At 40.5% G+C, this 19,805-nt stretch overlaps 4 protein-coding genes across 5 annotated transcripts; 1 reads left to right on the top strand and 3 right to left on the bottom strand.

Annotated features, from left to right (window-relative positions):
- The first annotated feature begins 608 nt into the window (after positions 1-608).
- Positions 609-2,316, top strand: LOC113714465 (photosystem II reaction center PSB28 protein, chloroplastic). The gene is made up of 2 exons (XM_027238314.2): positions 609-926; positions 1,562-2,316. The coding sequence occupies exons 1-2, from the start codon at positions 863-865 to the stop codon at positions 2,029-2,031; spliced, it is 534 nt and encodes a 177-aa protein (XP_027094115.1). The 5' UTR covers positions 609-862; the 3' UTR covers positions 2,032-2,316.
- Positions 2,317-2,542: 226 nt separating this feature from the next.
- Positions 2,543-6,896, bottom strand: LOC113714449 (subtilisin-like protease SBT1.2). Of its 2 annotated transcripts, none has more exons than XM_027238281.2 (3): positions 6,425-6,896; positions 6,192-6,275; positions 2,543-5,757 (listed from the first exon to the last, which is right to left on the bottom strand). In XM_027238281.2, exon 3 carries the CDS (start codon positions 5,051-5,053, stop codon positions 2,732-2,734), a length of 2,322 nt encoding a protein of 773 aa, XP_027094082.1. In that variant the 5' UTR covers positions 5,054-5,757; positions 6,192-6,275; positions 6,425-6,896; the 3' UTR covers positions 2,543-2,731. The 2 variants fall into 2 exon arrangements, with proteins under 2 accessions (XP_027094082.1, XP_027094091.1); XM_027238290.2 differs by having other exon boundaries at positions 6,218-6,275.
- A 133-nt stretch (positions 6,897-7,029) lies between these two features.
- On the bottom strand, positions 7,030-9,932 carry LOC113714460 (xyloglucan galactosyltransferase MUR3). Its single transcript, XM_027238301.2, has 2 exons — positions 9,726-9,932; positions 7,030-9,519 (listed from the first exon to the last, which is right to left on the bottom strand). The coding sequence occupies exon 2, from the start codon at positions 9,173-9,175 to the stop codon at positions 7,358-7,360; it is 1,818 nt and encodes a 605-aa protein (XP_027094102.1). The 5' UTR covers positions 9,176-9,519; positions 9,726-9,932; the 3' UTR covers positions 7,030-7,357.
- Positions 9,933-13,618: 3,686 nt separating this feature from the next.
- On the bottom strand, positions 13,619-19,087 carry LOC113714440 (NADH dehydrogenase [ubiquinone] 1 alpha subcomplex subunit 9, mitochondrial). The gene is made up of 12 exons (XM_027238271.2): positions 18,841-19,087; positions 18,600-18,696; positions 18,198-18,262; positions 17,960-18,045; positions 17,757-17,841; positions 17,604-17,674; positions 16,192-16,323; positions 15,207-15,322; positions 14,993-15,116; positions 14,807-14,875; positions 14,258-14,378; positions 13,619-14,145 (listed from the first exon to the last, which is right to left on the bottom strand). The coding sequence occupies exons 1-12, from the start codon at positions 18,941-18,943 to the stop codon at positions 14,006-14,008; spliced, it is 1,209 nt and encodes a 402-aa protein (XP_027094072.1). The 5' UTR covers positions 18,944-19,087; the 3' UTR covers positions 13,619-14,005.
- Between the last annotated feature and the right edge of the window lie 718 nt (positions 19,088-19,805).

Below are 19,805 nucleotides of genomic sequence, written 5' to 3'. Positions count from 1 at the left end.
TGAGTCTCTGCTCTGCTGGATTCCTCCGCGCACTTATCGTGCTTGGGTCGGATTGGGGCGCCGACCCCGCGACGCCCCGAGCCACAGGGGATTAATCGGGTTCCGTAAGGATTGATCCGGACACCCTATGTTGACAAAAAAAAAAAAAAAGAAGAAGATAGCCAGGTCTGTACTGTAGAGATTGCACATGTGGCACATGATGTGTGAGTGAGTTGTGGGGCCACCGTCTTCTGTGACACATGGATGGATTGGCTGGCTGGTCTTCACAAATGGAATGGAATGGAGAGTGCTGGATATTTACGGATGATAGGCCTTTAGTGCAATCTGTTTCATGGATAGAACGGGCCGAGAAGGAAGACTGGTTGGGTTTCCACCGTTTTTGGGCCTCCAAGGTGTGACTCTGCAAAAGGAGATATAACAGCAGGCCATGTATTTGACTTTGAAGCCACACATATGCATAGCACCATATATATATTGGATTTGGAGCCCAACTTGTCGCTGCTGCAGCAGAAATATTCACTCTTTTGTTTTTTTTTTTTTTTACTTTCTAAGAAGAATCAAGAAAACCAGTCCGGCTATGAATTAGTAGTAGTAGAAGATGGGACGGGACGGGACGGGACGGGACAAGAAGAGTCAATCCTTTTGCAAGGTGAATGGCTGTCGTCATTACACATCCTGCTACCCACAATCCCGCAAAGAACACTTCCACCTCGAATCACTGAAACTTAAACTTTCCCCTGGCTGCAAATTCTGATACTTTCACTTCCACACGCCCCCCCTCTGTCTCTCTCCCTTACTATCTCTCACAGACACACACACACACACACACACAGAGAGGCTGCGTGAAGAAAGAACGGAAGAAATGGCAACGCTGCGGTCTGTTGCTTTCTGTACAGCAATTTCTCACCACCCTCGCTCTCTTGCAGGTACATCTACTGCTACTACTGCCACCCCTCATTGCTTCCTTCTTGACATGTTTCCCTGCTCTTCTAATCGTGGCTTCTTTGTCATTAAATTTCTACTACTACTACTTTAAGTTCACTCAAATTCTAATCTGTCCCAAGTGTTATGCACAATGGCTCTTGTGCTCAAGTCGAATAGGGTTGCTTTCAAATCAATATCCCAGTTGGGCTTGATCCTTACCACTATGAATTTTAGCTTTGCAAGCATAGCTAACTCAGAAACTGTTTTTGTCCTATTAATTGAATGTCTGTGCAAGTGCGCTGTTTCCTGCTCATAATTCGTATAGAGACAGTGCGATACCATGGCTTCTTAATCGTGCACCAAAATATGACCGCAAGAACTACCTTTTCAAAATTATGTACGTACCTTCGCATTTCTGTTACTCTTCTTACAGACTGGTGACCTTTCCACGAGCTGGGCTAAAATTTGCTTGGCAAAGGTGTTCGTTCCTCTTTCGTCCTAAACTATAGGTGGTAATAGACAACATTTACGGATGAATAATTAATTGAGAATCAGGATTGCAACAGGGAAGAAGATGCTCAATTTATATTCATTCTGCACTTACGACATGATCTTACTACTACTACTTGTCGTGCAGGCTTGCCTTCTGGAGCCATTCAGATTTTACGTTCCCCATTCAATGGTAAACCTTTGCGCATACCTCATTCACGTTTGGCCGCCCCAAGAAAACAGTATCAGTCATCTCGACTCACAATAATGATGATGGCAAAACCCACGATTCAGTTCATACAAGGAACTGATGAACAGACAATACCTGATGTGAAGCTAACGAAATCAAGGGATGGCACAAATGGTGTGGCCATATTCAGATTTGAGGAACCGTCAGTTTTTGACTCCTCTAGTGAGGTTGGTGATATAACCGGATTCTACATGATTGATGAAGAAGGGGTCCTTCAGTCAGTTGATGTTAATGCTAAATTTGTTAACGGGAAGCCTGCAGCTATTGAAGCTAAGTATATCATGCGGACACCAAGAGATTGGGACAGGTTCATGAGATTCATGGAGCGATACGCTAATGCTAACGGACTACAATTCATCAAAAAATGAAGCAATGGCACGCATTCTTTCCTCCTCTCTGTTTCTCTTCAAGTTTGTCTGGCACGTTGGTTTTCTGCACTTAGGTTGATTGAAATTGGAAAATTTGTGTTTTCCATAGTATTTCAAGCAAATGCCTCTCAAATGAGATTTGCATGCGAGTCGAGACAATAGTGCTTGTGTTTCACGTGCTTCTCTTGCCGTTATTTGTTTTATGTAAGAACTAAGAGAAAGTGAACAGGTGATGGATCAAAAAAAGAGAATGGAATCAAATATTGCGATCATTTTTGTCTTGTAGATTGGCAGGCATTCTATTATCCAATTCTGTTTTGCAATTAAATTAGATTATGTAAATTGGATTCTCTAATCTTGTGAGTTGGAGTGCCAGAATTTGCCCGTGGAGCCTAACCTTCAGATTTCTTGAAGGTGCTCCTCTGCTCTGTTTGTTGTGTATGCTTGAATCTGTTGAACGTGTTTGAAATCTAGAATCATTGTGTGTCCAGAGTAGACAGTCTTTAGATGTAAAGCATGCTCTAATTAGTGAAATGCTGAAATTTCCCTTTGTAAAAGATGCAAAGAAAAGAAATTTAAAATATAGAAAAGATTGACGGACGTGACTCCTCTTGTCATCGTCCCAGACGAAATTCCTAAGAAATGTGAAGGTGAAATACTACTGGCAGTAGTATTGCCGCTTAAACAAACTTGTTTTTCTTCACTTTGAAGCCCAAGTCACTGAAATGGGACTTCTAACCCTGTTGGATCTCTGTCTGCTGTTGAACCAAGTCAAACTCCCTTGAGCAAAATTCGTCCCCTCGCTTCCATTTCTCCTCCTCGACATAAGCCAAACTCTGTAACTCATCGTTTGATTTGTGTGTGTAAATGTCAGCTGTCGTGGCTTAACCCTCACCTTGACACCGTCCGGCGGCATCACATCAACTGAGAAAACCGTATTAGGATTACCAACATTTGTGAGTTTCCTCTTAATCATTTTACCAGTCATTCTTGGCCCGAACATGACAGATATAGTGGGGTAATTGAGGCTAAAACCCCTATTCTTCTGCACAATCTCATGGCAACTAACATTCCTGTGAGTAATGCTGAAAACTTCAGATCTTGTGTATCCAAGACTGCAGAGGTGAATTACGTACTCCATGGGCTGGATTTCATATACCAACCCTGGATTGATGGCTCTAATTGGATTTACATGTCCAGCTCCAGTCGCGAAAAGTCCTGCAGGATGGTCTCCATCCATTATCGGTTTCCCTAGATGGTCAGTTACATCAGCTGTTGTCATAAGCGCGGACTTGATTGCTGCTGGAGACCATTGTGGGTGAGCAGAATGGATGAGAGCAGTAATTCCACTGACGTGTGGACAAGACATGGAAGTGCCAGACATTAGTGTGAAGTTCACTCGTCTATTGTCTTCTGGAAGGCCGCTGGGGCCTAAATTCTGCGGCCAAGCAGCAATGATGTTAACCCCTGGAGCAATAACATCAGGTTTGAGAATTGAAGGATCACTAAAACTCGGTCCCCGGGATGAAAATTGTGCCACTGCAGGTGCTCTAGACTTCCCAATTACTGTTCCTCCGAATATAATTCGTGCCATCGGACTCCTTGTGGAGTTTATGTAGCTTTTCAGCAGAACTGATTCATCAAAACCAATTAATGTGGCTGGAAGGACATGGACATCAACAGAATCTTCCTCAAGATTTATTGCCGTATTTGTTAAGATCATTGCAGCCCCACCAGCCTTCTTCACAACCTGACCTTTCTCCGCCCTCCCATTGACACCTCGATCACAAACTACCATTTTGCCACGAACCTTTGCGGTAGGAAGAGAGCCTTCCAAACAGAATTCGCTTCCCTTCTGCCCTCCTGTTGTTATGTAGACTACCTCAAGTTTTCTCTCAGCGTTTGGAATTCCTTTTCCAGGGTATACGGATTCCCCATAGAGAAATTTCCCGTTACCTAGCTGAACTATAGCCGGAAATCTTCGATCAAGCGTACTAGCACCAATAGTTGCAATCCAAGGAGCTTCATTAGCAACCGAGCTTTGGATTGGACCGTTGTTTCCTGCAGCACATACAACTGATATCCCGCGCTCCATAGCCCGGAAGCTGCCAATGGCAATGGTATTCTCATAAAGCGGAACAGGGAAGCCACCAAGTGAAAGGGAGAGTATATCCACTCCATCTCTGATCGCTACGTCCATTGCTGCTAGGATGTCAGAGCTGTAACAGCCACTGAACCAGCAAACTTTATATACAGCAATGTGCGCCCCTGGAGCCATCCCTCGAGCCTCTCCTGCCCCGTTGCCCAGAACATTAGCCATTTGAACTGGGGTTCCAGCAGCAGTCGATGCTGTATGGGTGCCATGACCCTGGCCGTCCCTCGGTGACACATATTCAACGGCAACATCTGTTGACAAGGACTTGGAAGCCGCACGGTAACCTTTAGTGAAAAATCGGGCGCCAATAAGTTTGCGATTACAGCTCGAAGAATTAAAGTCTTCTCCTTGCTGGCAAATTCCTCTCCATTTTTTAGGCACAGGGGGCATGCCATCATCACTAAAACTCGGACTCTCGGGCCAAATTCCCGTGTCGAGCACTCCAATTATTGCTCCCCTGCCAAATCCAGACTTGAGAATAGCACCAATGGCATTCCCGTTCGCTGTCGGATTGAGTCCTAAGAACTTGTAAGAGTACGTGGTTTGGAGCTCAATTCTCCTCTCAGGTCTGACTGCTATTACTTCTGGGGACCGCTGCAGAGTCTGAAGCTCAAGCTTGGACAGCCGAGCTGCAAAGCCTTCCATGGCTGAGCGGTAAGAGTACAGGAGGCGAGAGGCGGAGTCTTCTTCAGATGAAATGGCTTTGTGAATGAAGGACAAGTGCCAATGAAACTTGGAGCTGAAGGAAGGTCTGGTAATTCCATTGGGATGGAGTTGAACAATGTAGGTTTCAAGATGATCAGCTTGTAGGAAACCGGAGTAAAAGGAGAAGATGCAGAGAAAGAAAAGCTGGAGTTGGGCGGCCATGGCAAATGAAGCAAATGCTTGATGATTCCGGGTTGCTTGATGTCGTGCATGGTTCTGGGGGGTATTTGAAGGTGGTGTGAAGAAAAGCCAAAACTGGGATTTGGAGGCATGTCTGAATGTCTGAAGCAGAAGGGAAAGAAGAAACTCGTGAAATTTAAGAGCTCTGAATCACGAGTATCCCTTGTTGAGAGAGAATCCTGGCTCCTGGCTCCTGCTTAATTCCCCTTTTACTTGGAGGAGCTGCTCAACTCGAGCGTGTTTCAATTTTCACGGGATGTTTCTGCCGGAGTATATATAATTTGACTGTAGCTCAATTCTCAACCAAAAAACCCAAAAAAAAAAAAAAAAAAAAAAAAACCTTTGTTTAAATACTAGCAGTACTAGATAGATAGCCGTTGGACATTAGAATTGAAATTGTTTATGAATCTTTGTCTTCTCAATTGGACCACAAAGCCTCGTCAGAATATTCTTCAATTCCATGACCAAAAAAAATATATAAAATAATAATAATAAAGGATTGCCGTTTGTTTCTTCACTCGTCGAGTAGCATTTATAATTGAGCAGTGCTATGCATGGCTCCCATTGCACGTGGCGCTTGCGCTCCCCCACCCAGCCCCACCGTGGACTGCTTCTAAGGTTGTCAAAGACTCGTTTCGCTAGGCCGCACTTCGTTGTGAACTGGGCCGGGTCAGTCCGAACCCAATCTATTTGGTGTGAATAAAAAATAATAAAAAAGAACTTGTCAAACTTTATATATAGTTGGATGGGACAGAGTTTGAATCTAAAAAATATTAAATTTGCATTCAATTAAATGTGAGCTGAGTTTGGATTTTGCCAAGCTCACGTTTGATTAAGGTATGGTTATTATATATGTGTGTGTGTATATATATATAATAATACATAATCATATTACAACATATAATATTAATTATTTATATATAATTTATAATAATTCATAAATATTAAACACGCATTATATGTCATATAATGATGCATTTTACTGTGAGTTTTGGTTGATTCTGATTTTAACTTGAATGAAACTCATATTATAAAAATGTTAATCGAATCTGACTCTTATTCTAATTTGGGTCCCAACTCAAAAGCTCTATTTATTTTTGTGAGTCGAGTTTGGACTTACCAAAGTCATCGAGAGTCTCGACTTACCAAAACCATGCTCGTAGAACCCTATCGACAGCCCTTGCTCCGTGAGGTTGCCGCCAACCTTCATTGGAGGCAGAATATATGGTATGAGAAACTAAATGGAATGTTTTAACTTTAGACGCTAATTATTCACATTTTCCCTTAGATACACTAGCGAAATTTTGTGCATATAATGCATATAAAATTGAAGGAAATGATGATGTCTCGTACATGTAGACCCGTCGACATGCGTAGCCTTTCCCTCTTTTGTCTTTCGTTGGAGGGTTCTGAATGTTGTTGTTAAACTTGGAAGGTCACAAACGGAATTGCAAGCGGCTAAGTAGACAAACCCAAGGCCCATCAAAGGAGCTGTGATGTGAAATGTCATATTCCATTTGAACGGAGTATCAATTTTCAGCCGCCCCAAACCAAAGTCACAAATGGGGGGTTAAACTGAACATCGCATAGAAAGACCAAGAGGTCACAAATGGAATTGTAAGGGGCTGGCGAATTAACACAAAAGTAATCATTTGCCAAGATGTTTCAGGGTCTTAATCATTTGCCAGGATTTCCGAGAAAGTAACCCAAAAGTAAAAGCTAGGATAAAAAAGCCAATTTAAATGCATCGGGATATGCACCATCCATATTAGAAGGAAAAGCAGAAGGAACTCTTTTTCCTCGAGTCAAGGATCAACAACACGCACAGTTAGATTAAACAATCAGCGAAACTGAAAAAACGATCCAAACAGACAATCTAACAATCTAAGGGAACCCCCAAAGCAACGGATTCAGCCCATTGGTAACTAAAGCAGAAGGAACTCAATTTGTCATTCTCATGCCATAATATCTCGTTGCCATTTTATTACTCTAGAAGGAAGATTAGAATAACATCATCCGTATCCATACTTCATAACAAAGAATGACAGGAAAACTGATAACTATCAAGGGCAAACTACAAAATACCTATTCACTGCAGAAGCAGAAATTTACCAGTGTCTCTATCCTTGTGAGCTTTTCCGTTTACAACCAGGATCCTGGAATGGGTTCCCAACAAAATTTTCATACCTTCCAACCGGACCTCCAATTAATCACGGCATCACTTCATCTGCAGCCAGTGTGTCCAGAGATTGCTGAAAATAAGCAAATTCTTCCTCCCCCTGATGATCACTGTTGCCTTTGCTCGATCTTCCATGAATTTTTAGCTGCCTCTGCTGATGATCCACTGGAATCTTCCTCACCCTTCTTTTGTTTCTCGAAGAATGGATCCCATTCATGAGGCCCCAAATCAACCGGCCCCTCATCTGACAAAGCATATTTCCAACTAAGTTCCTCAATGAAGTTATCATCTGTGCGGCCGTCAATTATGTCTCTCCTCAACTTGGTAACCCTACGAATAACTGCCTCCACAGCTACATCAAAAGCATCTTTGAGAGTTTCCAACTTAGACCGAGGATCAGCATATATTATCCTGGGTATAAGTTTAATAACCTCCTCCCTCATTGCCTTTGCTTGCTCCAAAGATATTTGACTAAGCCATTGCTCTATGTTGACAATATTCTTACGAACATCTTTCTCTGGAATTAGCACGGAATATGTTGAAATATTTTTTGGAAGGTGCCAGGTGTACTGAGTGTATGCAGAAGCAGGATGGAAAAAGACGGGTATGCAACCTGCCAAAATTGAGTCAAAGGCTGATCTTCTGGTATACGAGTCACCTTGAGGCTGTAGGCAGAAATGGGAATTCTGAAACATCTGCATTATACTGCTTGGCGAATGACACTTGCTCTCACCCAAATCACATTCCAGTAGCTTACACACCTTAGATTTCTTGCACTGATCAATGATCTGATCCCTAATTGATTTGGGATCCCCTGGACGGCGAGCCCCCGCAAAACAGAAAAGCCACTTCCGCTCCGACTTTCTCATACGATCTTGCCAAATGAACACGTCAGCATCCTTTGCTGGATGAAAGTAGGTCGGATACGGGATACCAAAATCATTTGCATTCCATGGGCTTGATTCCACCACAAGCATGGACATATTTTTGGCAGCTGGTAGGAAAAGAAGCTTGTTACCCCAATCTGAGTCTTGATCAGTTTGTCTCCTAAAATCCCAAGTTATCCTCCCTGCAACAAGGAAATGATCCTTTCCTCCCATGATACTCCACTCGGGCTTCTTGGTCAACCAATCAATCAGAGCAAGAGAAGCAGCATCCCTCATCGAAGTGTTGTAGCCCCATAGATACCGAGCTATATCAAACCCAGCATAGAAGGGTACAAAAATGGCTGCAGCAAGTGAAGAATCCTGAGTCAAGCACTCATACTGCTTCATCCTGTTATTGAAGATCACATCCACAGCAAATTGATTAGTTGCATACCACCCCGTATTCGAGAACACCCCTTCAGCGTTCTCAAGTGGGGGGCCAAGTCCAGCATTGCTAGTAAACTTGCACATGTTGGTCCATAGACTAAGAGTCTTACACTCCTTGAGCATATCCTCATTGAACCTCGGGGGAAGATCATGTATATAAATATATCTCCCACCACATGGATCACTCTTATTGTTGACAGTTCTTAAAGCCCTCATAAATGGGTAGTTCTCCACCTTCTGACCAGTAGAAACATCAGTCCTCCGCTGAGTAACGGATTGCGGAAGGGAGTTGCTTGAACTATTATTACCTAATGCAGGACGATGTTCTCGAGATTTTGGAGGACTAGTAGTGAGTGGAGGACTCTGAATTTGTTGGGGTAAGACAGTATTCTTATTGCTCGGTTGAGCGTTTAAAGAAGTAGGGTTCAGATCTTGGGTGGATTGATCAACAACACTACTGCCTCCAAGAACTACAAAGTGGAAATACAGTAATGCCAACCAGAAGAAGGCAGCTAATGAAGCTAGAAGACAGAGCCGGGACTGCTGACTCTTCCCTTGCCCCTTCTCCATAGGATCTTCCAAAGAAGGTGTCGCCGCCGGGCGGCGTCTCATCAGACTAAAATCAATCACAAATACATCAACAACGAAACCCCCCTATCTTCCACAACCCCCCCCCCCCCGGCGGGGCCCCGCACACAAACCTTCCCCTCCCTAAGCACCTGAGAAAAAAAAAAGTGCAGCCTTTGCCCAATTCACCAACTGACGAACATCAAATTCGTCAAATGACACAACAAAAGACCTAATATTTTATTGTCTCATATTTTGAATATCAACTTCACTTAAACCAAGAATTATTGCAGAAATAGCTCATGAACCCATGAATATGAGCAGGAGGAGGAGAAAGGGCAGAACTGAGGCAATTGGATGAGTGAGTTCTGCGAGTAGAACCCGTGTGTCTGTGGGAAAAAAGAAAAAAAATTGAGCGGGCACGGATTACTAGGAATCAAAACCGAATTAGCTGAGATCTTTCAGGAACCAACTACGAGCAGATTAAGCTCTAAAATAAGTAGTATATGGATAAACATGAATGACTAAATACGCAAGATTTAACATAAATTTGAGATCTTGGAAGCAGAAATGGAATGCTTAAATGTGAACTTACAGTTACAGGCACAGCACACAGTCGTAGCGAGAGAGAGAGAGAGAGAGCAAAAAGAAAGAACCCGAGCCAAGATTAGAATGAGAATTTTCCCATAATTGATTATCTTGAGCGCCTTTCCCTTTAGTAATTTTTTTTTTAAATGGAGACCAGGACCAGGAGCTGAGGAGGCGCACATGAGATATCGAGGATGGCGTAGGTTAGAACGGTGCGCCGGGGTTGATAAAATTCTTTCATTCGGGAGCTTGGTCTGTCGGTAGCCGTGCAAATGCGACACGTGGAGGCTACAGCAATTATGTCCAAAGTCGGGCATTTCATATAATAAAGTCATAAACTAGTACCATTATCGTTCAATCGAGGAAGGAGTGGGGGAGTCGTCGGTCGATCATTATTATATCGTCGATCAGAATTTGGGGCGGGCCGTCCCGCGTACTACTCAGTTGCTGCTGGAATTTTATTATTGTACTACACTATTTTTATTATTGTAGAAATGCCAGTAAGCAAACTACGACGCATTTTACGGTTTCCGATACCCAAGACGACTCGAGTTAATGCCTTCTCTATAGAGACACTTCCTTTTCTTTAAATATTGTTATAAATAGTAACCTAAACTTTAATTATTTACTTTCTCTATAGATGAAAAATGTGTTATTGGACTTCTAATGTACGTACACAGCTAGTTGCAAAAATATTTGTGTGGCTACAGTATGTACTCTCCGTGTTTTAAGTGGAGATGAGCAATAGTTTGAAGAACCTTTGAATGGTATATTTTCTGAGTGTGTGTATATACAATTTTTTACTGTAATTTAGTGTATAATTTAATAAAGAAAAAAATTGTATATTTGAGTGTTGGATTTTAGTTTTTCTTTTTTCCTCCTTTTCTTTGCTCTCTTCTTCTTTTTTTATGATACCGTTGATCCTCCTTCTTCACCATCGCTAGTGCTGAACGTAATCTCCACCGTTGCTGTCAGCTCACCCTTCCCTCTTTTTCTTTTTTCTCCTTTCTTTCTCTCTTTACATTCCTCTCCCCCTCGCTCATTCATGATTCTTCTTCTCCCTCCCTCGCTCTCTTCTTTCCCTTCACCCCGCCACCTCTTCTCTATCATCTCTCTGGCTCCGTCCCCTCCCTCTCGTCTATCCCTCTCCTAGAGGGGAAAAAGGGGTGCCAAGAGAGTGGGGGTAAATTAGAGTAGAAGAATGAGATAGAAAAGATGAAAAGAAAGGCAAGGAAGAGGTAGAGGTGAACTGAAATGGAATGGTAGTGATAAAAAATTGAAATAGATGCTTTTTTTTTTTTTCAGTGTTTTGAGGTATGTATTTTAAAATTTTTATGGTATTTTTAGAGGCTTGCATAGATAAATTTTAGCCCCAGCATATTTTTCCCCTAAAAAGTCGTGGAGGAAAATCGAAGGACCGGATGTTCCAGATCAGGCCATACCTTGCCTTGTTCTGGCCATCCAATCCAAAATGGAGATCCCGTCGTTTCAAGAAATTAGTTGTCGTCAGTAAAATGTAAATGGCGTGATTCGATCTAATGTCGTTCGTGTTAGTCTTTTCTTTCTTCCAAAAAAAATTAGTGAGTAGCATATAAATACTCCTACTTAATGTAATTAATTCACGGGACAAGGTCTCGTGGACTAAACAAATTGCAAGGTCAAGTGTCTGTCCATTCAAGAATCTTGTCATCCGGCCCGGAAGTTGGGATCTAAGTGTCATCGTCAATAAGCAACACGACACATGTTTCCTTGGCACGCCACATACAATACAATGACACAAAAAGGAGGCCGGACAGACAGCCGATCGCCATCTCGGCTGTGACCCTAACCTAAACAAGATCGAAGTTTATCAAAGAGCAAATTTTTACATTCTTCTTTTTTGGTGATCATGCATATCTTTTAAATTCATATGCATTAAATTGTTATCGTATATTTTTTTTACTAAAATTTGAAAAATAGCAATTCAAATGGAAAATTTTTTACCAAAATCCCGATTCATTCAACATAAAAAGAGTTAGAAATAGCACTCCTGTATGATGAGGATAACAAGAGTTTATCCTTAGATACCGCTTGCTAATGCTGTGGTGGTAGAGATCTGAGAGAAAGCAGGAAAGAGCGACAGCTAGGGCAGTTGATCTGTTCAATGATCAAACAACAGTTGGACCCCTACATACCCTTGTCAGCTGTCACAAACACACAGTTGAAGATGCGGACAAGGTTTCACGTAACTATTAGGATAAACACAGCTAATATTTAACATCACTTGCCACGTTCAGAATTTCCCATGGGAATTTTCACCAAGTTGGATGCAAACTGATTGGCAACCTGAAAACCGAAATCAGCCGGCCGGTGGTGGGGCAGGGGCAACTCATGCCTCTCTCTCTCTATCTCTCTCCTCTTATATGTGTGTACATGTGTATACATACATTATATGCATATAGTATATTGATGTGAAGGAAGGATTACCTGTACTGGAAATGGAAGATCAAGTTCCACTCTGCCAGCAAAGAACCCCAAAACATTAAAAAAAAAAAAAAAAAAAAAAAAAAGATTGAACATTGTCGTTGCATGTTACATGACTGAACAAAATAGAATGGCTGCAAGGAGTGCAACTAAAATGATCCAACCAAGCCCTTGAGCTAATTCACTCGTCTTCTTTTTGCTTGATTTCTGAAACCCTCTGTCCAATTTCAATCCCTTCAGGGATAAGCAAACACCAGCATTTCCTTGTTTCACCTCGCTACCCACCAGGATGGAGTTGTTGACTCCCTGTACGTTGTTGCTTATATAGATGTTTATGCTGCAACAATCTCCGCAGCATCCTTGGCGTGCGATCGTGGTTGCTCCGGCATTTCTTCCTTCCAGTTTGACGCCTTCGAAGCACCCGTCGGCGCCTTGTCGGAACATGAGATGACCGCCTAAATTCAGAAGACCGGCTTCTTCTTCTCGTTTGCGTTTGAAGAAAGTTGATGAAATTAGCTCTGCCACCTCTTCCGCCGGCTGACGAAGTTTTTCACGGCCACACTTTTCTGAAACTTGGGCAGTTTTTTACTTGTTTTAAAGAATCGGATGGCACATTCCATGCTGTAACCACAAGGAAACAAGATGCTCCCCGGGAATATCTTAGCTTACAATCAAAATGGCACTTTTCGAATCTCTCGCGCACTTTCAGTTCAGCATCGTACTGACGCTTTCTAGCGTACCTACACTCCAGTTTTTATTTTTAAATTTTTTTTCTAACAAGAATGCTCCAGTTTTTACACGGATCAAAGAAAGCAAGAAAAAAGAAATGTGCAAAGTTACGGATGGAGAGAGGATGCGGACCGAAGAACTGAGGAACGGACGAAGAGTCACAGTGAATGGGGGCAACGATAAAAACGGAGGAAGTATGCAGAGCTCGCACGGCACGACAGTGGGTGGGGACGGTTTTCGACTTTGTTTCTGTTTCTTTCAGCCGCGTGGAGGAAAGACAAAAAGAGGAAGAAGGGGAATTACGTGACCATTTTGCTTATGACAATTGTGTGTAATCCCCGACATTGCCACAACAAACAAAAATCTAGCTTATTCCCAAACTTGGAATTTAACGAGACATCCCCTAGCAAGTGCAATGCAGAATTATTTACCCAACACATGCAGCTGGCGCTTTCCATTCAAACTGTCAAAAATTTGTCAATTATAGAAGCTGCACTGCATTACACCAGTTGCATCCAAACTCCGGACGACACCAATTGGCAGTGTTAACTGGCAGCGGAATGAGAAGCACTCGTAATCTACCAACAAAAAGATCTATGTTTCGTTTTTCGTTTTTAAGGTCTTCATGTTAGCCTGGGGTTGAGAAATTCTTTTTATTCCAATACAAATGGCTAATTAGTGTCGGGTAAGCATAGCCAAAAAGCAACATTGACCAACACAAAAAACACAGTCCTTCCTTTTTACCAAACAATGTAGTACAACCAGGCACAGAAAAGCACCAGCCTCATTTTTAACAACTGAAAAAGTCGCACCATCTCTTTTGGAATCCGCTAATTCTACCGAATCTGTCTCAGCTTAAACTAATGTCTCTTGAAAACCTTCTGTCCAAAGCTAAATTGATCAGTTTCTGAACTGCTACATCAAATGGACCAGCAGAACAGTGTGTTATTAACCTGGTTATCAAAAACTGCAGAGAGTTTCTTCATCAAAAGTACTCATTCCTTCATCAGTTGCTCAAGGAATGAAGGCCAAATTTACCGATCCCACACCTTACAACAGGCTGGTATAAGATTAAACAATAAGATCCAACAATCCTTACGGCCAAGATTCAGGAGATACTTTTTCACTGACTGTCGAACCATATTTTGGACCGCCTTTTCGATATTGTATAAGAAACTCAACGGGATACCCCTTCAACTTATGTGGTGCAATCCCAAGATCATCAAAAGTTAAAGCTGCAAAACCACGAGGAACTCACAGTAGTGAATACATAGAATACACTTGAAAATGTGAACACTCCCGTCAAAAAAGTGAGAAACAAGAAAGATCAATGAATTCACAACATACCATCTTTTGACACTAAAGTATCAGTGGTAAGGGCTTCAATCGCGTCCAAATTAAATATGCTAGGAGTGGGCATTGGAAATGGAACTTTCTTCAGCAATACTTCTCGAGGCATTGCAATTGCCTAACATCATACAAGCCAGCCATATGGTTAGAAAATAGCTGATCAACTTAACCAGGTGAATAGCAATATGTCCACTTTATAGATAGTACAGCATAAACACAGCCAACCACTATCAAGTGCAAGATGCATGATTCCAAAGTCGAAGTATGGAAGCCCATAAAGCTTCGCTTAAAACCTTAAGCAATATTCCCTATTGCCTTCTAACCGTATTATATCCCTACTTCTGACAAAAGAATTGTGTTCAAGTGGAAATTGAAAAAGGCCAAACATCACCAATGGCCAGACTCAAAATGAAAAAGAAACAGAAAAAGAAAAGGCTATCTAGCAAAAAATTGGTTAATAAACTGAAACATTTCATGCATCATTTGAAATCCAAGAACTGAAAGCAGACAGCTATAGCAGCAAAAAGACAGTGGTATATAACTTGCCTTAGCAACAGGGAAAGGAATCTTCACATAGCGAGGCCATTCGCGAATCACGTCAAACATAAGCTCTGCCTGGAGACACATGAAAGTTCAGCAAAACTCCACTACCCGGAGACTGAATCTTTCAGAGAAAAAATACACAAGAAGACAATGGTCAATCAAACAAGGAGAGAGGGATTGGATGCCTACCAATTCATGGACAGTGAAAATCTCTGGTCCACCAAGTTCATAAACTTTTCCCATGCAGCTACCATCGTCTTTCAATGCCGCAACAATTGCAGAAGCCACATCAATAACATAAACAGGCTGAATCCTGTAAAGGACATTCTTGTTAGAATCGTGATTGACAAATTTCCAGTAGAGAACAAAAGATGCCAACAGGCTATATCATTGCGAGTCATACTTGGTAGTTCCCTCTCCAATTAGTGGGAGAAAGCCGTAATTTTTTACAAAATGTGCCCATGGATTTAAAACCCGATCTTCTGTACCAATCATTGCAGCAGGTCGCATAACTGTTGCCTGGAGATGTATCTGAATATTAGCAGTTGAAACAATGGGATTTCCTCGATCATCTGGTCGAGCTACCTCTCCCAAAATTAAACTATGAGGTAAGCATTCCAATAATATTCCTTCTATACAATTAATCAACAATAATGCACCCTAAGCAACAAATAAGCTTCATTTCAGCATAGATCAACATACAAAGTATAAATAATCAGAAAGAAGACCAAAATATCTGAACCTAATCATCAAACAACATTGTAAAAGGTAGACCTGGAACCCAAAGCAAATTGACGACTGACTGAAGAGATGGTGTAAAAGTACATGATGCTTTTTTAATCCCAAGGGGAAAAAACACACACAAAAGATCATATGACAGGACAGAAGTTAGAACAGAAGCAACTTAAAATAAGTAAAAGGTGAAATTTTTGCTGAAATCTAAGAATAGAAAACTCATATATCCTTTTCTCACCAAACAATTTCTTCTACGGATTCAGACTAAGAATTTGAAGAAACATATAATATCCCAATATATTTTACGTTAAAAAATGACACAGCTTTTCTTACATTACTTTTTCTCCAAGACATCTATCATCAATATGAAGGAATGTGCAGACGTACAAAGAACCACATTTTTACAAGCATTCCAAGTCAACAAATCAAAAATAATATTCAATAAGTAAACAGGACCCCAATCCTACAAGACATGTGACTCAACCATACACGTCATCTTTCTGGATCCATTCAACTGAAGGCCATCCATAAATCAAAAACAAAAAAATAAACCCATATAAAGCAACAAGAATGTGTCAATACACCCTATCATATGCAGGTTGCAGAAGGCCATCTCATTGACGCTAGTAATTATTGATAGAAAGATTATTTACCTCAGGGAATTCTTGTAAAAGAGCTTCCTCGCCAGCAGCTTTAGCTCTTAGCATTCTAGATGGAGATGATGGAGAAGCACCCAGGCAAGAAACTTGTATAAATCTCATGATGCCACCATGTTCTTTAGCAATCTGCACTTTTAAGATTCAAAATCACTAAAACATGAGACAAACAAAAGAAATAAAAGACAGAGGAAAGTGGGAAGCACAAGGATGATTAAAAATTATGGAGATAGCTATCTGGAAACTGCAGTCGTTGCATCCTATACTCACCGCAAAATCATCTACACTCCGATTCCAAGGATTTCAGCAAGAGGTTCAATAGGCAGCCAGCAGCCTGCATTTTTTAAGGCATGACCTTCCACCATTTTCTTAGCTTGCCTTTAATGTTTCAACCAAGCTAGAAGTATGCTTAATTTTATAGATTCTCTACAAGCATTCAGTGACAGTTTATAAGAGCTTGTGGATAACTTGTTCAGGCTCAAAAGTACTTTCTAATGAGGGTCAATTCAAAGCTTATTGTTCTGAACCACTCCACAAACTGTTTCCACACTTCCAAAAGCACTCTGAATATTATTTCTAACCATTAAAAATAGAGGACTCCCTTCCCATGTATATAAAAGCACAAAAATTTACGAAATATTACCAGCATGCCATGATTTAAGAGCTCAAGGTAACACAAAAAAAATTCTTCAAACACTTAAAAAGGAACCTGATTAACAGAACCTAAAAGCAAAACAAAGGCTTTACAACCAGTTCTGGCACCAGATGGGTCTTAGTGAAACTATCAAGTATCCACTACCAAGTTCAATTAGATCTTCAATTGATTCATGGACAAAAAATTGATCTTCATCCCACTCAATTCATGTTGTAAAGATCTGCCTAGTTGCCCTTGCATAATTACTCACAGGCAAAATAGTAAGATTAACTCTAATTCAATGTAGAGTAAAATAGTGCTGGCAGCCCCTGTAACTAGTCAGAATTACTTCATCAAACAGGATAGGAAATCCTACAATACTCTTCCTCTCTTCAACACAACAATTAACTACAGAGCAATGCAGAACATGAGCTTGGAGCCTTTCTTTCGGCTTAACCTGGAAAACTAAAAAAGCTTTACATTCTTGGTGATTAGGTTGCCAGGACACTTACCTTCACAAAATTTGTATCAATTACTCATACAGTTCAAACACCTAAAGTTTTCATGGAGAAAGGCTGAGTTACTCATACTTATGGTTGTAATGAATATTAGCACTGGAGGAATTCTCTTCCTCACAGGCGTAACTATTGCCCTCTGATCAACACAATTTATTCTTCAAACAAAACATGAATTTTGTCACCTGCTATATCTCCACAAAAGAGTCTCTCTAGATTATGCGGTTAAAGAAAGAAAGAAAAAGAACGTAGGAACCTACCATTGCAAGCTGTTCAGCCATGTGATGATTCACTTCTTCAAAGCTGTAATTTCTAGTCTCATACTCCCTCCCTGTTGATGAGCTATTTCATAAGTTAAGCAGTTGAAACTCCAACAAACATCAACAAAGTGCAGACAATTGCAGGACGCATACCAATAAGATTAATAACAACATTAGCCTTTGCCATTACAGCCTTGATTGAATTTTCATCTCTAGGGTTGTATTGCATTGGAACAATCTGCAAAAATATATGTTGCACATAGTAAATATCTGCTAGCAGAACAAACTTCGTGACATACAATTGAACGACCATAAACCTTGCATTAGTAGCACAAGAAAGCAGCATAACAACCTACCTGTCCCAAATCACCCATTAATTTGAGATGACGATGAGAATCCTCGGAGCCTCGGAAAGGAACCAAAACTTGAGAACCCATTTTAGCTGATGATGGAACCAAAACAAATAAATAAATTTATGCGGGAAAAATCTACAACAAATCCAAAAGCCACAAATTTCTTGTACACCAAGCAAGACACAAAATCAAATCCTTGTGCAATACACTGATTAGACAAAACAGCATGCAACCAACTCACCCAACTGTTGAACAAGATAACGCCCAAGAAACCCAGTAGCTCCAAATACCGTGGCAATAATCCCACTGCAAGACGCAAGTGACCAACTTAGACAACAATTTCAGCACAAAGGCTGATCCTGACCAAACTTAACTAGTAAATGTAAGCTTGGACTGTCATGGTACCGCAGACCCTGGATAGTGCTTCAATAAGTTTAAGTCATGTACACACAGTTCAAATAAGCTCAGGTCTAATTCACAACTGCCCCAGACCTTGTTGTGGAAGCTTAAAGTCTTGTTATACAATAAAGAAACATAAATGATGAATGTCATCGAACAATTACCATAAAAAATTGAGAGGGGAAAAACTCATTTTGCGGCAGCCAAACCAGATAATTAATGGATTGGGACATGGCAACATTACCTAACAGACGATCTTCCACCAGTTCCCTTACGAACTATGTGTCCCGTGCCTCTGGCGGTAAGGTTAGATGCGTACCTCGGATTATCAGCACCATTGTCTGAAATTCAGCAAAATCACAGATTACTGACAACTATTAACCCCGGCATTCGAAAATTTGAGGACAACTTAATCTGTGGATCAATAAGGATTTAACTGTATATATATAGCCCTAGAAATGTAGGGTAAAAGGTACACTGCGTACAATGGTGAAAGTAAGGATTAAAGGATGAATCAAAAGATGAAATCGCAGCTGTCGCTGAAGGCTTCAAAGAATGATGCCCTAATCGCCTCGCGATTGCCTGCATCTTTCCCTTTCGCAGCAGCTCTCAGAGTGATCAAGTGCGCGTGTGTATTTTTGGAGAAGAAAGGAGAAGAGGGACCTGAGACAGAGAGAGATTCTGGAGACTAATTGAATCGATTATTTCATCCTTGCCTTTCCATAAAGCGACTAATTAAACGACAACCTCAAAGAAAGAACTATACGACTACACGCTTATTTAGGAAAAATCGTTCAAAAAGTCCCTCATATCGTATAAAATAACTTTTTTCTTTCCTTATTTTTTAAAATATACTTTTACGTCTCTGACAAATTCATATTGATTAAATTTGGTCCCTATTTAGATTTCCGACTTATTTTTTGTCAGAATCCACCACGTCACGTGATCATTTTTTAAGGACAAAATTGTTAAATCAAAATTTACATAATTCAATCCATAGTCTCTCACATTTCACAAAATGAATTGTTTCGTCTCTTATATTTCATAAAATGAATTTTTTCATCCCTCATATTTTACAAAATAAATTTTTTCATTTCTCATTGTTCATGTGTATGAATAATTTTTTTTAAACTAATTTATATATCTATTTGATCTCACATGGACAATACAAATAACATGTAATATATCTCTATTTAATTTTCGTTTAAACATATTATTTATGTGAAATTAAAATAGATACATATATAGGGGTTCAAAAAAATTGTTAGTTTTTCACTCATGTTCATTCCTTTTACTCGAAAATTGGAAACAAAGAAGACATTTAATTCTAAACATTATGAAGTGTTTATATCGAATTAAATTTAGACAGAAAAATAAACAAAGGAAAAGTATCACAAAAGAAGTAAGTAATTGACAATTTCAAATTTTAAAATAATCATAAGGTAAGAAA

This window comes from Coffea arabica, chromosome 1c, assembly GCF_036785885.1.
Source record: "Coffea arabica cultivar ET-39 chromosome 1c, Coffea Arabica ET-39 HiFi, whole genome shotgun sequence".
Lineage (NCBI taxonomy): Eukaryota > Viridiplantae > Streptophyta > Magnoliopsida > Gentianales > Rubiaceae > Coffea > Coffea arabica.
This window is presented reverse-complemented; position numbering and strand designations above follow the sequence as displayed.

Bases quoted from the DNA above. Each gene is read 5' to 3' on its own strand.
- LOC113714465 (XM_027238314.2), top strand. From the start codon at position 863: ATGGCAACGCTGCGGTCTGTTGCTTTCTGTACAGCAATTTCTCACCAC. The intron at 927-1,561 runs GTACATCTACTG...CTTGTCGTGCAG, and splicing joins CCACCCTCGCTCTCTTGCAG to GCTTGCCTTCTGGAGCCATT.
- LOC113714449 (XM_027238281.2), bottom strand. From the start codon at position 5,053: ATGGCCGCCCAACTCCAGCTTTTCTTTCTCTGCATCTTCTCCTTTTAC.
- LOC113714460 (XM_027238301.2), bottom strand. From the start codon at position 9,175: ATGAGACGCCGCCCGGCGGCGACACCTTCTTTGGAAGATCCTATGGAG.
- LOC113714440 (XM_027238271.2), bottom strand. From the start codon at position 18,943: ATGCAGGCAATCGCGAGGCGATTAGGGCATCATTCTTTGAAGCCTTCA. The intron at 18,046-18,197 runs GTGAGTTGGTTG...TTCCATCATCAG, and splicing joins TTATCTTGTTCAACAGTTGG to CTAAAATGGGTTCTCAAGTT. The intron at 17,842-17,959 runs GTAGGTTGTTAT...ATATTTTTGCAG, and splicing joins TAATGGGTGATTTGGGACAG to ATTGTTCCAATGCAATACAA.